This window comes from Topomyia yanbarensis, chromosome 2, assembly GCF_030247195.1.
Source record: "Topomyia yanbarensis strain Yona2022 chromosome 2, ASM3024719v1, whole genome shotgun sequence".
NCBI classification, from domain to species: Eukaryota; Metazoa; Arthropoda; class Insecta; order Diptera; family Culicidae; genus Topomyia; species Topomyia yanbarensis.
Genome location: NC_080671.1, coordinates 436,841,454 through 436,855,787, shown reverse-complemented (window position 1 = coordinate 436,855,787; position 14,334 = coordinate 436,841,454). Strand labels below are relative to the sequence as shown.

At 42.4% G+C, this 14,334-nt stretch overlaps 3 protein-coding genes across 6 annotated transcripts in view; 1 reads left to right on the top strand and 2 right to left on the bottom strand.

Annotated features, from left to right (window-relative positions):
• LOC131685555 (glycerol kinase) overlaps positions 1 to 14,334 on the top strand; it is a 515,121-nt gene that overhangs the window by 398,811 nt on the left and 101,976 nt on the right. The gene's annotated exons all lie outside the window — the stretch shown is intronic.
• Positions 2,109 to 3,504, bottom strand: LOC131685557 (uncharacterized). The gene is made up of 2 exons (XM_058969368.1): positions 3,201 to 3,504; positions 2,109 to 3,117 (listed from the first exon to the last, which is right to left on the bottom strand). Exon 2 carries the CDS (start codon positions 2,639 to 2,641, stop codon positions 2,273 to 2,275), a length of 369 nt encoding a protein of 122 aa, XP_058825351.1. The 5' UTR covers positions 2,642 to 3,117; positions 3,201 to 3,504; the 3' UTR covers positions 2,109 to 2,272.
• Positions 4,037 to 14,334, bottom strand: part of LOC131685553 (non-canonical poly(A) RNA polymerase protein Trf4-1) — a 61,625-nt gene continuing 51,327 nt past the window's right edge. For 3 of the 4 annotated variants that reach the window (XM_058969360.1, XM_058969362.1, XM_058969361.1), the window contains one exon: positions 4,037 to 7,641. In XM_058969360.1, the coding sequence (XP_058825343.1) occupies positions 7,108 to 7,641 (534 nt within the window). In that variant the 3' untranslated portion in view covers positions 4,037 to 7,107. The remainder of the gene's footprint in view (positions 7,642 to 14,334) is intronic. The other variant, XR_009304832.1, reaches the window with a different exon arrangement.

Below are 14,334 nucleotides of genomic sequence, written 5' to 3'. Positions count from 1 at the left end.
GTTCTGCATCCATTCCTTGGTCCATATGTCACAAATACTCAGACGCCCACATACACAGATAGACACACGGCTAGCACACAATTGTACACTAGTACCAAAAACTACAATTATTACAACACAACACAACTAATAGGGTTCTACTGTTATTTTTTTTATGCGCCTGTGCACGTTGACGAGGTCGACCGATAAATCGACACACAATGACTTCCACTGCGAGCCGTGCTCACAAAGACTGCCGTTAAGCTTTTGAACAATGTCTGCAAACACAACCCACAGAAAAAGTCAATCCACGGCGACCCGCCAATCGGTCACGCCAGTGTGCACAGGCTCTTAGTTGGCTGTTAGTTTGGGCTGGTGCAGAGTATGAAAAAACACAAAACATAAAAAAGGCCCATAAGCCCTCTCGGTCTCCTCGATGCACCACTATCGAGGCGTAATGCAATAACCATCTTAAAGCAGTTGTCTGCCAGAGCTTCTTTAAAACTGACTCTGAAATATGCTTGAAGATGTTTACAATACCGTCAAACCCGTCAACCTAGGGGAGGGAGCATACTGTCAAATTTCACTTTGAGAGAATATTCTGGACAAACCGTAACTAGCCAAGAGTGGACGTTGGTATTTTATAAAAGAGAAAAGTTTTCTCTTTCGTTTACTGCTGTCACTAATAATCGGCGATTGATGGTTTGGCCAGAATTTCCTCTCAAATTGAATTTTGACAGTATGCTTATTGGCCCTTTTCAAAAAACACGCATAAAATACTCGAGTCGAACAAACGGTAGTTTAGCGGGATCGCATGAAGTTTTCACGAAAACGTGACGATTGAGCATTTGCAAGCATTTACTTTAATAACTTTAGATTACTGCCTTGCGGGATGCCTGGTATAACGAAAAATTATGCAGATATAGGCCCTTATTACGGGTATCACTTCACGGTGTAAACGAAGTGAAGTGATCAACACCCTATTCCGGGTGTCACCTTCGTGATAAAATGTGTAAGAGTTCATCCGAAGTGACAACTTGAATGAACTCGGTGTTATTATGAACGTCACGCCACGACCGCTTTGTCGAAAAAAATGGCACTTCTCGTGTATTTTTTCCACCATCATTTTCAAAGGTGAAAAGCAGTCACGTAGAATGGAGTAAGTTCAAAGATTGAATTTTGAATTGTTTTTTTTTATTATTTTTGTAAATCTTTGTACACTTTTTAGCAGGAAAAAGTGAACAAGCGATAAATTACCTGCCTCGTTGATTTATGGTCAACAATCCCGAGCTAGCTAGAGGAAGTAAATATATAAGTTCGATGGAATCGGTTACTTCTCTCTGGTGGACTATTACAAGTACGCTGAATAGCTTGTGTCCTCCCACCCGTGCCGTTGCAGCCTGACAAAAGGTAAGTTGGGCAGTTTTAATAGTATTGTTTGTTCTATGCATTTATTTGCTAGGATTGATGATTCTGATTGAAACACATAAATGCCCTATTTTCTTCTGGTTTTTGTTTTGCTTGCTGTTTTTTCCAGGTCTTGGCCGACAAATAACTGCAGCTGAAACGTAAGTTGCAGCACAATTGAGGTGAATCAACGGTCACTGGCGGCGGGTCAAATACGTTGCACTCGTTTAATGATTTGGAGCAAACTATAATACGCCTTCTTGAGAGAACGGTTAATCACAATGGTAAAATTTCGAACAACTAGGAAATTATCTAGCATAAGTAACACTTTCTAATCTAGATTCTGTTTTTAGAACGCCATCATCACACAGTACAATAGTCTCTTGTAACGAAGAACAAAACGAGGATCCAAGCAACCTTGAAGTTAGGCAGCACATGACAATGCAGCTCTTGAAGAACCTGGAACAAGTCATTTAGCAAGGCGAGAAGGAGGACGAGCAACCAAACGAAATTCCCGGAAAGCTTTCTTCGAAAAGCAAACGGCAAATTGTGTTGGACTGCCAAAACCATAAAAGTTATAGAAAAAGCAGAAGTTTGACTTCGAAATGGGGCGAGCAACAATTGGTAGTAATGATGACCAAAACGATCACGCTGATTGATAAAAAGCAACGAATGAATATTTTTACGAACATACGGGCATAACATTACTATCTACTTTATTTTATTGAAGACATACACGTTTAAATATTAGCCATTTAAAAAGCTGGAAGTATAACAGTTATTTCATATCACACTAGTATTACTGTCGTTCTTGTCTTTGCTATCCTCACCCTGCCAGATTTCTTTCCAGTTGGAGCTTTCAAGTTCACAAAGTTGCCTTCCTCCTTCAGGTTGGAGGCCGGAGCTTCTTTTTCGATGAAACTGTTCCTGTTCCACCAGTGGCATCTGAGCCACCACCTCCAAGTGGGAGCGAAGACGAATTCACCTTAGTAGCGACAAACCACTGGGCAGGTTTAACGGGACCATCCGGCTTGCCACCGGATTCGGACAGTGCGGGAAAGGCTTTCGTCGAATTAACGCTCGGTACCACCTTTTGAGCTGGTACTATCTTTATTGCATCCTTCGGGGGAACGACCATTGCTACCTTGTACACTACGCTGGAAACGGACACGTAATCATCCACCATACCACGGAGCTTGGTTGACATAACGTTCAAATTTACCATACCGTTGCTACCTTCGAGATCCGCATACATGTCGGATTTCTTAATGCCCGACTTAGTGGTTCATGTTGAAAGTAAAGCAGGGATTGCATAATTTCTTCAACATCAAGCTGTTCACTAGAACTGACCTGCTAACGCCCAAAAGTCCCGCTGCACTGGGTTTCTTCATTCTCATTGATTGTCGCAGTCGGTGGTCGATTGGAGACGTGGATAAACATGCTGGTACTTTGTTTAGAGCCCCACCAGTTTAATCTATCTGTTGCTGGTTTCTGTCGCTGTTACTGCCGTTGCTTGGCTAACTATGTTTTAGCAGCGAGCTGGTGGTAATGTTGTTACTAAAGCCTTCATTGATGCTGATTGATCCTGAACCTTCCCGACCTTCCGACCCGAGGGCGAGGAAGTTCTCTTTCGTCCTGGCCAAACACTCGCTGTCGTATGGAAACATTGTGAGTTCAGAACAACGGATTGGCACCGGTCCCTCCGTACATTCTGGACAGCTTGGCGATGTGCTATCCGTGCAAACAAAAATGAAGATTACTGTTAGGTACAATTAGTCATAAAAAAAACAAATGGTTAAAAGTAAAGCACTTACCTAGGAAGAAATTGCTCTAAAGTAAAATAAATAAGAACTTTTGCTTTTACCAAATAATCCTCTTCACTGTCGGTATCAGAGCACAATTCAATACAAAAACAAAGTTTCTGCTAAAAAAGAAATCGACAGAAGCAGACAAGTATGAATAACACGCCATGGTTATTCCGAACATCACCTCACTGTCACTCTCACTTCACGGTGTTCATTTTCATCACTTCACTTTAGGTGACAACGGTAATAGGTAAAAACAAGTGAAGTGACGTGTAGGCGAAGTGAAAGTGAACGTGTAAGTGAGAACAATAATAAGGGCCATAGTCATTAATGCTGGCTTGGAGTTGCCTTCCATCGAGATATGTAGGATCGGACCCAGCGAAGCTATGCTATTGCAATATCATGGTTTATTTTGTCGAAGGCCGCGGATAGATCCATGCAAATAGCATCGGCTTGCACCGTTGTGAATGAGAGCAGGTTGATCGTTGTCGCTCGTTTAGGCATAAAACCGTTGTCTAGGTATGCACCGGGCATTATAGTGCCAGGTCTCAGTTCATGGATTCTGTTCGGGCCCGAGGAAGACCACACAGTCGAAACGTTAATCCTAACTCACTCAAAAAAAACACGTTAGGTCTTGCACGTTAGTGATGCTGCAGTTGATGAAACGGTTGATACGCGAGCGAACATCGTTTGATGATGTTCTGTCACATCTTGCACAATACCAGTAAGTCGGTTTCGAGTGCACTGCTTGTCCCACAACAGGCTAATTTCGCAAGCAAGCATAACAAGAAAAGGGTATGCGTTCGGTTGTTTTAGTCCAGTTAGTAGTAAAAACGATCGACGAGTGTTTTTGTGTTTCTGGCTGAACTGCCATGTAGTTTTCGATTTTTTTCGTTTCTCTTTATTTACATTTTTACGTTTTTTTGTTTGCTTTGCTTTAGTTTAAATATTATGTTACAGATAAATTACATTTTTTTTTTCATGTCCACTATTGGATTAAAGACTTTGTACTCAAAATGACTGTTTTTCATCGTTTTTTTCCCGTTCTGTATCCCGAACCGCTCCTATCCTCGCCTATTCTTTCTGTATTTCTATACGGCTCAAGATGTTACTGCTCTGTGCTGTAAATTAGTTCTTATCATTATCACTATTGAGTAAGAGAAAGATGTTGCCTGCAAACGAGCTACGTTGGATGTTTTGTTGCAAGCGTCGTATTTTGTAATGATGAGTGGGGGATAAAATATAGATTTCGCCCAGCCGCTCTCCGCTGCTCTGCTGATTGTCGACTAGATGCGAAATGATTAGAGAAATTAAAATTAAGCTGTCCCCGCTGCTGATCGACGTTTTCATCGTACTGTCCACAATCGCAAAACCTTATTCCCTATGACGTTTACGAGAGGATCGAAGTAATAATAACAACAATGATAACTGCGACACTATCGTTGAACTTGCACGCGGTAGGCGTGCCATTGATTTACGTAGTTAAATCACTTTCGCAGCTGTACAGATTAATTGCTTTTTATTATTTTGACATACAAAATATATAGAGAATGAAACCCTACCTAAAAGTGTATTTTCTTGTATGTATGCACGTAATTATGAATTCCTGAAAAGCATCCTATAAAATACACATTAAAAGTCTAACAAAATCATATACAAATATAAATAATTCATCTCAAGGTGATGCGTTTTTCAACTGTTATATCTAGTAGATGGAAAGTTGTAACTTAACGACTGAATGCATCTCTGGGTGTTCGCATCGAAGGTTGGATTTCTAAAATATTTCGGTAAATGGTATGGATCCATTATTCATTTTCTTTTTCTTGAGTTGATACTTGATACATACAAACAGTTACAGATAGAAAGGTGATGAAAACTTGAGATGTCTTTTGTTAAATTTAATATTTGGAAAAGTTACATGTTCGTGCATAATTGGCTGGTACATAAATACGAAGCTCTTATATTTTATTTAACTAGTATACACACGTATCAGATAGGATTGCAAGAAATATTGCACATTTTAAAGGGGGTGGAATCTACGATATTTAGTGGACATTAATGAAGTGCAAAATGATATGGTGCAGTTGAGCTTGTTGCTAGCTGCAACTTGGATCTTTATTTTCCAAAATACAAATTTAATTCTTCATGTATCTAATGACTGAGAAACTTGAGTAATCTGTTTCAAAATCAATCCAGAATATCAAAAGGATAGAAAAAATAGGCAGATTTATTCAAAAATATAAACAAAGGGTGCAGTTGATGAATAGACTGTAAACATATTATGAAACATAGATTCTGGAACGCCAGCTCGAAACGGATTAGACTAATGTTTTTGATTTTCAGGATTTTCTGTATAAAAGCAATATGTTAATCAAAAACCACTGACACACCGACAATAGACGGCATTTTTTACAAATACTCGGCATCTAGCAGCGACACATGGAGCCTCCAGGTGAGAATAATCTGCTAATGCACGTGAAACTGTGTTAAAGTGAAGTGGAACCGCCAAACTAATTGATCAATTCCAATCGGTTTGTTCGTTTCAATCTCAATTTAGCATATCATACGAAAAAAAAACAAAAATAGATTTTATGTCAAACTGAAAATGCATCTTTTAACCAACAGATAAAAATTCGAAATTTTTCAACATTCCACTAAATATCATACAACCAGTTCAATTAAACATGATAATTTAAAACACCAATAAATACTTACATTGCTCCGGCCGGGGGCTGCTCATCTTACATTTAAACAGTTTCTCTCGAAAGGCTGCCCTCGACCTGCTACTTCTTCAGTTTTAATCTTACTCGATCATCACACTATCATTATTATTATTATTACTGCTTAGACTTTATCTTCGTACAAAGAAGGCTTCATTCTTCTCTCACCACTTGTATTCTTTTTTTTTCTTATGTCCTCTTACGTTTAGCGACATGTTTGTGTTCCTCCAAAACTTGAACCGTGCATGATATGGATAGCACAACGAACGGAACAAAAACAAAAAAATGCGAGCAATCGGTTTACAATAATGATCATGGTACTTAACTTCGGCGAAAGTAGCCCGCTGCTTACGTGTTTTCTTACAGATAAATACAATGGCCACCGCAAAGAGTACCAACAATCTAATACAAAACTTCCGTTCCAATCGATCCCTGTCTGTTTGAATGCTTCGCGTTATAACGGGGCCCCGTTTGTTGGCGACGGGTGGCAAAGAACGACGAGTGTTTGGGGCGGGGGGATGATTCTAATTCATAATCTATCCGGTTAGATCTGCCGTGAGTTTATGGGTTCTATCTTCTTTTTTTTGAGTGGGTGAGTGAAAAGTGTATATTACTTTTAATGGGTACTTGCTAAACAATAATCACACGCTGCTATCACGCGCGTATGAGCTTTTAATATTTTAATGCTACTAGCTAAATAACTGGTATTATGAAGGTCTATTCTCTTTAGTCTGACTATGTTTTTTCATTAGTTTTCTTCCGACGGGGATAAACGTCCGGTCGTCTTTTGGGCAGTGACTACACGCGCGGAAATGGATGAATTTTGCTATTCGCAAGAAGATCCGTACTCTATAACGATGAAAGTCCTATACAAATAGCTACTGTACACTGAGACAAAAAGTAAGATCGAAATTATGCTGCTGATGGCAGAGAGTCTCTCCGCAAAAAAGACAATACTTCTATCTGGCTTTTCACACTTAACTGTATATGATATAGTTACATCACTATACTCTTCACCGATGTTCCAGCACTGTTTGATACACACGTACTAGCCTATTTCTAGTAGTTTCGCGATAAAACTGGGTAGCGCCGATTGCGGAAAAAACAAGCTACAGTCCGGGTTTCCGGCCAAACATTCTTCACCCCTAGAAGCAGTAGTGCACATACCGTGCACAGTGCTGATGCCTCGTATGCTATCATCGGCTATCCATGCCGCTGCCACTGTTGCTACCACCGCCGCCGCCGCCTAGTGGGCCACCCTTCTTGTCAGTCGGCGAGATGGTCTTTTTGCGCTTGGAGGAGGACGTCGCGGTGCTTACAGCCTGCTGTGCCGACTTTTTGCTCATGCTATACAACGGTTGGCTCGGTGTTTGCTGTTTCGGTTCTTTGACGCTACTCTGGTGCAGATTCTCGTCCTTGCTGTTGTTGCTGCTGCTACTGCTACTGCTGGTCAGGTTGATCATGTTCACGTTGTTATTCGGATTGATCATGTAGTGCCCAAGCAGACCAATCACCGACCGGCGATGTTTGCTGTTATGTCGCACCAGGGTGTTACCACCGGTGGATTGATTGCTGTTGTTGTTATTATTGTTGGCACCGATACCAGCACCTCCATTTCCGCTGAGAGCCATTCGCTCCGAACTGCTGCGTGGAGTGTAAATGTTCATCGGAGCGTTCTTACCACCACTGACTATTTGATGCGGTGAGGACGCACTGCGTCGGTTGTTCATCTGGAGGAGAATAGAGAAGAGTTAGAATGTAAATTGATTGCTTTTACTTGTTTATATGAAACGGGGATCAAAACGATTCGCGGACGACGGAGACTTGCTCGAAAGTATTCTGACCAACAAACACTTGGGAACTACAACGATTTTCAAAGGAACGTTTCTAGCATCAGTCTGCTGTCTACATGTACCGCGCCAGTGTTTTTGCAACTAAAGCAATCGAAAAATAACAGTCGTCCCGAGCCAGCGTAAATAATGAAGTACCGATACTATCAAGATATTTGAAGCTTATCAGTAAAATTTGAATAATCTTCAGTACAATACAGCGGACGTCTGTTTTAAACACTGTCCAATCAGAGCCGTGGCGTGGTCTGTTGGCGTCCTTGGCAGAGTCTCAGTTTTGCGCCTCTTTGTTAATCGTTTCGACTAATTAATTTGTGTACATGGAAATGTCACACTTAGCCTGACTTAATTTGGTGAGTTATCCTCAATAAGTTTAAAAAGAAAATAAAGATTTTAGCGCTCTCCTCAACCCGGCATCCTTGACTATTGCCAGCACGACCAGCTGCATGCTACGGGCCTGTACAGATGAAAATGAAATTGTGGAAAGTTGCGGCATTGGTAGATAAGCAAATGACATTACTGGCTTAAAATATTTCACAAAAAAAAACAACCACATCTACATGCCTGCCCACAAAGTTGAGATCGACGGTGTGGTCATCGATTTGAGTTCGTCCGGCGTAGATCTACTTAAGCACGGGGTTTATTGTTGCAAGGTTTAGCCCTTTCTCCAGTGAGCGAACATTTTGAATGCCGAGTGCGCAAAGAATTTTTAGGATGATATAAAGATCAGAAATGCTAGATCCCGTGCCTATTGTGGGGAGAATCTACATGAGATAAAGAGAGCGATAAAGTTCACAATTTACAGTTTTCGTGTTGTGCAACTCAAACACGTACGATATTTTTTTTTTCGATTTACTTTTGAGAACATAATATATTGAAATTATTTTAATGGAACTGACAGGGCCGTAGCATGTTCTTCTAGCACCTTTGATGGAAACTTAGTTTTGCACCACTTTGGTTTTCACATTGGCTGTTTTTTTTTCAGTTCGTTTTTCGACCAATAATTTAAAGTACCTGAAAATGGCTCACTGATTTTTACTTATTTAATGACTTATTCCAATTAATTTATGAAGTAGTTCAAGTTTTCAGCGCCTCCGTAGGATCGGCCTTTAGCGGGAGCCAACCTGGCTTCGGGTTTGTACTCACTCAATCCGCTCTAGTTTTCGTGAAGTGAGACATTTATTAAAGGTTCAAACGCAGTTTAGACTTACAGAAGTCGTCATTCAATTCCACCATACTCGTAATGTTGTAACGTTTAAAACATTGGCTATGGCGGAATGTTTGCTATGAAAAATAACATGCAATACGCTGTTGAGCATGGCAATGTTAGAATCAAGATACACACGATCTATCCCCACGTACAAGCAATAATTTCATTACAACCAATCCGTATCGCGGTACGGAACGCTGAATTCTGTTGAGTTTGAAACCTGGAGAATTTTTCACGGGTATTTCCATCGATGTTCGAGTCGTGAAAATGCAAGTGACGAGACCTATTCCTTCTTACCCGAATTTTCAATACCAAATAGAAGGCGTTACCAAATCTCAAATCACGCTGCGCTGTGACCCTACGTGTGAGTTCTGCAGCAAGAAAACGCGCCACAGGAAACAATGTACAAAAATCTCTAACGACACAACACTCATCATCAACGAAATCACAGATCGCACCGGTTGGATTCATTTTTTTCGCTCTGATGCGTTATCACCCGAAAAATAAGTGCTCGGCCTACGCCACCCAGATCTTTCTCTGCTATTCGACACCAACCCCCGTAATATCTCGCTACCTCGACGATAGTTCACACGAATACAGTGTTCATTCACCCGATCAGTAGTGCGAAAAACAAGTGCATCAAAACTCGCTTCCCGGCGGTTCTGTCCCACCAAAGGGCCGTTCCCAACCTAAATCAGCAATATTCCATACTACGGCTTTTCTGCGAGAAAATTGAACATCAAAAATTTCGCACTCATAAGTAAACTACTCGCGCCACCACCAAAATTTTAAATTTAAAATCGCTAAATCCGATCACGCTTCCACCAAATCCAATTTTCAAATTAAGTTTCCACCAAATTGTATTTTCAAATCTTGTGAAAAACTTGCGCCTCCATTAAATTACCAACCGTCGGCTATTTGTACGCGTGTGAAGCAGCGAACCTGTACGAGAGTGTCTTGACGAATCCCACCGACTAAAGCTTGGCTAACTGGCAGTGAACACAAGTTCGGTCATCAAGAAAAATGTCACGCCTTCTCCCCTGGATGAGGGGGGGGGGACTCTCCCTTAGACGATCTCTTCCTGGCTACATGAATTCTGGGGACGTAATAGTCCAACAGACGCCATTACTGCACCCCGTAACAAGACAAACGACGAACAACGCCTTCCAGCTGATCCCTTCCTCGGTATGAAATTGGCACAGGCAGTACTAGGAATCAACCCAGAAAACCTAGCGAGCGCAACGAAGGAGGCTAGAGGATCTAGGTGCTTAGAATCCGTTCTAAGAATGCCTTCATGTCCTTTTAGACGCTGTGCCAGCTTCGAACATTGAATAAGCCAGACTTCTGGAAGAGCTCAAGGCTCAGGGGGTTACGAATATTCGACGTATAACAACAAAAATGCTTGATGATAAACCGATCAATACACCACTGGTTATCCTGGTCCTTCTCCGTCTCGAATCTCCCGGAAAACGTGTTCATCGGCCTGCTGCGTACTAGTATCCACTCGTACCATCCACTGCCGATAATGTGCTTCAAGTGCGGTCGCTTCGGGCAGGGCAGTCTTTTATGCCCCAACTCCGTCGCCTTTTGAGATACAGCCAACGACACGAGACATCTAAGAAAATCCCTGCAGCAACCCTAGCCTTTGCATCAACTGCGGAAAAGAATACTCGACCCGCAGCAGAAAGTGCTCCAAATTTGTCGAGGACAACAGATCGCAAAGATCAGAATCAAAAACTTGACATTCTCAGAGGCAAGAGCTCTAGTAACTAAACGGTGGCAAGGCCCCAGCTAAGTCAAGATCACCGAAGGAAACAGGAAGGATGACGGCGTACAGTAATAGCCCATCTACAAAAGAAGTTAGCAGCTCAAAAAGAACTCATGGCCCAAGAGAAAAGATAAGATCGGACAATTAATCATCTAAAAAAACACTGTGCCAAACAACAAAAACGACCAGCAAAAGCCGTCTGTCCACTTCTAAGAGAACACTTCTTACGACGACATTGCCTCTACGGGAAAAACCCACAAAAGGGAAGTTCATCGAACTAGCCCCCGTTGATCTGTCCAACCAACCGGAGCTTAAAAGATCCAACCGCCAGAAGGAGAAAGACACTAGGAAAACTGGCACTGACAAATCTAGAACCAAACGCAACCCCAAACTACACCCGATATAACACAGCTTTAGCCGGTCGTAGACTCTACTATTCCCTGGTATCCCTCTAGGTCAACAGCATCACTGTACATTAAACTGGTTCAATTTTTGACTTTTAGCTCCACCAGGCTTTTCTGATTCCTTTTATGGTCCTTAGTAATTGTGCAAATTTTGGTACCGATTGGTTGTGTCTACGGACCCTCCAAAAATTTCAAAGTTTATATGGAAGTTTGTATGGAAAATCGGGTAACATTAAAAATAATTCTTTAAAAATCGCCTCATCATTCAATTAATCAGAACACTATATATTTCTAAAGGTATTCTTCAACTGAACACATTCGGGGAACATTGCAAGTTTATGAAAATTCGTTGAGAAAAGTTATTAACAAAAGAAGCAGTATGACTTCAAAACAAGTGGATTTTATTAGTAACCATAGCAACCCTGTTTGAATAGCTACATCGTTATATCAGTGTTACTAGACTTGCCGCCCACCGCTCGCGTATGGCAGATATAGCTATTCAAACAGAGTTGCTATGATTAATAATAAAATCCACTTGTTTTGAAGTCATGCTGCTTCTTTAAAGTTCCACGAATGTGTCCAGTTGAAGAATACCTTTAGAAATATATAGTATTCTGAATATTTGATTGATAAGGTGATTTTTTAAGAATTTATTTTCAATGTTAACCGATTTTCCATACAAACTCACTTCCATATAAATTTGAAATTTTTGGAGGGCCCGTAAACACAACCGATCGGTACCAAAATTTGCACAATTACTAAGGGCCATAAAAGGAATCAGAAAAGCCTGGTGGAGCTAAAAGCCAAAAATTGAACCAGTCTACTGTACACGCTATGCCAAGAACTTCGACTGGATGTTGACTACTTGAACCTGATCTTTGAATAAACCCAACAACACTCGACCCAGCAGTTAGAAACATTCAATAGACGAAACCAAACAAACAACTTTATCGCGTCGACTCTGACCGGGGACGTTCTGGGTTCTCCCGATTTACTCCCGGCGGCTGCCGGTGCGGGCTCGGGTTTTACTTAGGCAAATATAAAACCTGCACACCGTACATGAAAGAAGACCCTTTCCCCGGGTCGCCCCTGACTCGGAAAGTCCAGAAGATACTCGATGAGTCCCCGATGGTTTCCGATGCGGAGAACAAGAGGCTTTCCCGGTAAAGTTCTAGCAGTTCCGTAATCCGACCGGCCCCACTGAAGTCGCATTCTACCTTCGCGGTGATAGAGTCACCGAACAAAAAGTCAATTTCAAAACAGCTCACAACAAATCATTCTCACTGTGCAGCTAAAAAGCCTCCTTCTCCATGTACCGGAGACATCCGATGAAACCCGAATGGTTGCCAGCACGGGTAACCCGGGTAAATCCCTTTAACCTCTTAACCCACCTGAACCCAACTGCTGTACCTTACCAGAAACCCAACTGCTGTACCTTACCAGAAACACCAGCAACAGTCCAAAGACGCTCTGAACGTACACGAGTAGCGGACTCGTCGCCACTTGTTCTACCTACTTCCAGAAAACTCATCCAAATGGTATCCAGCAGCAGTCCGGCCAGAAATAGCTCCAGCTCCTATCCAACTTCAACCCGATGGAAGAAATTGCATACTGACCATCCAATAGAGCATCGACGGTTTGAGAGCAAATCTCCATGGCATCATTGCCCGCTCTGCGCTCATCTGCCTTGCCATCCAAGAGACACACAGCGACACAGATCCATCACCTTGGTGTAGTCGCCGTTACACTTGTCAATCAGCTAAACCTCTACCAGACGGTCGATTTAGGAACCAGAACTGACTTGCCATCGGGGTCGGTGAAATTTGACACAGACCTCATTGTAATGGCTAGAAATATCAACAGACCCCGTTCCTATTCATGAGCGACTGCAACGCCCATCACACAGTGTGCGATTCAAGAAGGTGTTGCCATCGCGGTAATGTCATCATCGATGCCATTGACAGCAGCAACGCTGTGACGCTAAATGACGGCAGTATCACCTTTCTGCGGTGCCGATCCACATTCGCTTCGGGGTTTAACCATCTAGCTCCATCGCTGAAGCCTGCGGATGGTATGGAAACAGCGATCACTTCCCGATTGTAGTCATGTGCCTCCTTCGACATCGCGGCGTCGCCAAGCGGTTTGTTGGTGGAACCCAGAAGTATCGAGGGCAATCGAAGATAAACGAAAATCTCTTCGAGCTCTTAAAAATATCCCCCTTGACCATCATGTATGGGATAAGAGATCGACGAATTTACCCCCCTTACGAACCAGGCCATCGAAAAAGTCAAGGAGGTCAGCTGAGCTTCTTTCTTGGACGGGATCAGCTCCGATTCGTCGACTGTGGATCTGTGGAGAAGGATCAATGCCCTAAGCGGCAAAAGGAGGCAAAACGGCCTCGTTTTATCGGTCAACGGGTACCACCACATTTGAACCCTTCGCAATCGGTCAACACTTTGATATTCTTTCCCTCCCACCAGCCTTTCACGAAACGAAGAGGACCATAGAAGCTACCCCTACAACATTCCTACCAGATGCTAGCCAAGGTTACAACAAAGCTTTCTCTGGGAAGGAACTAGCCATCCTGAGTACTGCAAAGGGCAATTCTGCCGGACTCAACAACGTTGGCTATCCCCGGTTGGCAAGCGAGCACTCCTAGGCGGATTCAACAGGATATGGGGAGGTGGGTCCTTCCCAGACAGCTGGAGAGCCGCACCCACGATTCCCATTTCGAAGAATTGCGAGGGAACCGGGAGCTCGCATGACTTCCGACCCATCAATCTTCTCCCCTGTATTGTGAAAACGATGGAAAGGATGGTAAACAGGCGCCTGAAGACCCTCCTCGAGCAACAAGATATTCTCGACCATCGACAGTTCACATTCCGTAAGAGACTCAGCACAGGAAATATCTAGGCTGCCTCGGTGAAATAGTGACACCATAGCCAACGGCTTGCATGCAGACATCGCCATCCTAGATATCGCCAAGGCCTACACTGCCCATAAAAGCATAAGAGTCCCATATTGAAAAACTGCAAGCCGAGAAAAACGCTGTTCAAGATTTGCATTTTCATTGAGCCTTATGAATGGGACAACCATGTTTTGGTATTTTTTCGATATTTTCTAAACAAACCTGATAATCTTATTTGTGCATTGTGGTTCAGTGGTGATACAGTCCAACAGATAACTCATTTTGG